The sequence below is a fragment of the Aedes albopictus genome, chromosome 1 (assembly GCF_035046485.1).
Source record: "Aedes albopictus strain Foshan chromosome 1, AalbF5, whole genome shotgun sequence".
NCBI classification, from domain to species: domain Eukaryota; kingdom Metazoa; phylum Arthropoda; class Insecta; order Diptera; family Culicidae; genus Aedes; species Aedes albopictus.
In genome coordinates this window covers 74,072,832-74,075,306 of record NC_085136.1, presented here as the reverse complement: position 1 = coordinate 74,075,306, position 2,475 = coordinate 74,072,832, and the positions used below count along the sequence as shown (strand labels likewise).

The following is a 2,475-nucleotide window of genomic DNA, read 5'->3' as shown; positions in this document are numbered from 1 at the left end:
TTGTTTGTGTGTTTGTTTTGAAATCGTTTCGGAAGCGCGCAGAAGACGGCAGAATCCGCATCCGATTAAAATACCAGTTCCCTCGCGGGAAAGCGAAAGCAGCGCCATGTCCGACGAGTACGAGCACGTAAGCCGCGGGAAGTTGAAGCTCAAGTCCGATTCGGAGATCAAAAAGAAGAAGAAGAAAAAGAGCAAGGACAAGGAAAAGTTGCGCGAGAAGGTCGAGAAAGCTCTGGTGGAGGAAAGTCACGGCAGTGGTAGCAGCGGTGGTGAACAGGGCCGCAGCCAGGGGGCTCCGCCGGGAAGGGTGCTAACCAAGGCGGAGGAATCGTTCAAGAAGATGCAGGAGAAGATGGTAAGATTGTGCGATTTAAAATGATGCCGTGATATTGAGCAATTTATTTCTGGTTTTAGCAAAAGAAACGGATTATGGACAAGGCGTCGATGACGCACAAACAACGGGTAGAGCAGTTCAATCAGCACCTGGACAGTCTGACGGAACATTTCGACATACCGAAAGTTTCCTGGACAAAATAGACTCATAATTATTCTTCAGAAGTATGTTTTTACTTTTATTACTTTTATTTATCATTTATTAGCATAAACTACTATAAATCTACGTTACTACAACATAAGCTTTATTTATGTTCGTAGAAATATATCACCAAAAAATTTTAATTTTAATAATTAATTTACTAATTTTAATGATTAGTAAATTAATTGTTGCCCTCATTCCATCTAGCATTACCATTGTTGCTAAATGCCAGAATAGTTTACATAATATACTTCCGTGAATAACTGGTGTTTTTTCTGTAATTATTCATCCAGTTTTTCTATGCTTAATAGCTTAATAGCAATCTTGGAATGTCCTGGATATCTCTAAATCCTGCTTGGAGCAATTCTTGATGAATTTCCTGCATAAATTTCCGGAGAACTCTCAAATAATGAATTGTTTGAATAACTTCTAGCATGCAAGTACTTATATATTTAAAGCAACACACAGTGTCTTCTGCGCAATCAAAACCACTTTTGTAACATTTATGTTGTTTGGAAGAATCCCAGAAGAACTTATTGTCTCACTTATGGAATTCCTGATGGAACCCTGAGTAAACTTCTGAAGAAACTGTTGGAGGGATTCCTGAAAGAATCTCTGGATAATTTCCTGGTTCCTGTATGCTCTTTTTAAAATTATCTTCCAATTCAATTCTCTGAAGGAATTTCTCTAGAAATTCTTGGAGTAATTCAAAAAACAAAATCTTCAGGTAGAAATTCTTAACTACATCTCTGGAAAAGATGATTGAAGCATTTCTGAGTTTTCCTAAAGAACTCCTGGATGATTTTTTTGAAGAACCTGAGAAGAATTTCTGAAGAAATCACTTGACGAATTCCTGGAGCAATCCTTGAAAGAATTCCCGGAGAAATCCCTGGAAGAATTGCTGGAAAAATCTCTGAAGAAATTCCTGGACGAATTCTTGGAGAAATCCCTGAAAGAATTCTTGAAGGAATCACTCGAGCAATTCCTGAAAACATCTCTAGAGATAATCCAGGAAAGCCAGAAGGAAATTCTGGACAAATTCCTGTCGTAATCCCTGTAGAAATTCGTGGAGAATTCCCTAGAGGAATCTCTAAGGCAGTTCCTGGAGGGAAAGCCTGGAAGAATTCCTTGTAGAATTCCTGGGGGAATCCCAGAAAAAATCCAGGTATTACTAGAGAAAATTCTGGAAGAATTTCTTAAGGAATCCCTGACGGATTGTTCTGGAGAAAATCCTGGATGAATTGCTGACAGAATTTATGCAAGAAATTCCTTCAGGAATGTCTGGAGGAATTCCTGGGGGATTCGCTGAAAGAATTCTTGGACGAATCTCTGCATGAATGCTAAAAGAAATCGCTGGAAGAATGCCCGGATACTAATCCCCTCTAGGGTAAAATCTCAAAAAAAAAAAAAAAAAATATGCCCGGATAAATTCCTGGAAGAATGACTAGGGAGAATTCCTGGCGGAATTGTTGGAGAAATCCCTGAAGTAATTCCTGGAGAAATCTTTGGAGAAATTCCTAGAGCAATTCCTAGAGGAATCCCCGAAGAATTCCTGGATAAATTCTTGCGAAAAATTCTTAATAGAATTCTTGGAGGAATCCCTGGAGTAATTCCTGGAGGAATCTGGAGGGATTCCTGGTGAAAGTTCTAAAGGAATGCGTAGAAGAAACTCTGGAAGAATTCTTGGAGGAATCCCTGATAAAATTCATGTTTGAATTCCTGGAGGATAAACTAGATGAATGTATGTAGGAATTCCTGGAGGAGTTTATAGCGGATTTTCTAGAGGAATCTCTAGATGAATTCCTGGAGGAATCCCTGCAGGAATTCCCAGAGGAATGCCTGGAAGAATTCCTGGAGGAATCCCAGAAGAAATTTCTAAAGGAATCTGTTAAGAGTTCCAATTAATTAAGAGTTCCAATTAATCAGGAATAATTCCTGAA

At 38.9% G+C, this 2,475-nt stretch overlaps 1 protein-coding gene across 1 annotated transcript; it reads left to right on the top strand.

The window, feature by feature from the left end:
• LOC109421972 (protein FAM32A) lies at positions 1-619 on the top strand. The gene is made up of 2 exons (XM_019696609.3): positions 1-355; positions 415-619. Exons 1-2 carry the CDS (start codon positions 107-109, stop codon positions 535-537), a joined length of 372 nt encoding a protein of 123 aa, XP_019552154.3. The 5' UTR covers positions 1-106; the 3' UTR covers positions 538-619.
• Positions 620-2,475: the final 1,856 nt, after the last annotated feature.

Bases quoted from the DNA above. Each gene is read 5' to 3' on its own strand.
- LOC109421972 (XM_019696609.3), top strand. From the start codon at position 107: ATGTCCGACGAGTACGAGCACGTAAGCCGCGGGAAGTTGAAGCTCAAG. The intron at 356-414 runs GTAAGATTGTGC...TTCTGGTTTTAG, and splicing joins AGAAGATGCAGGAGAAGATG to CAAAAGAAACGGATTATGGA.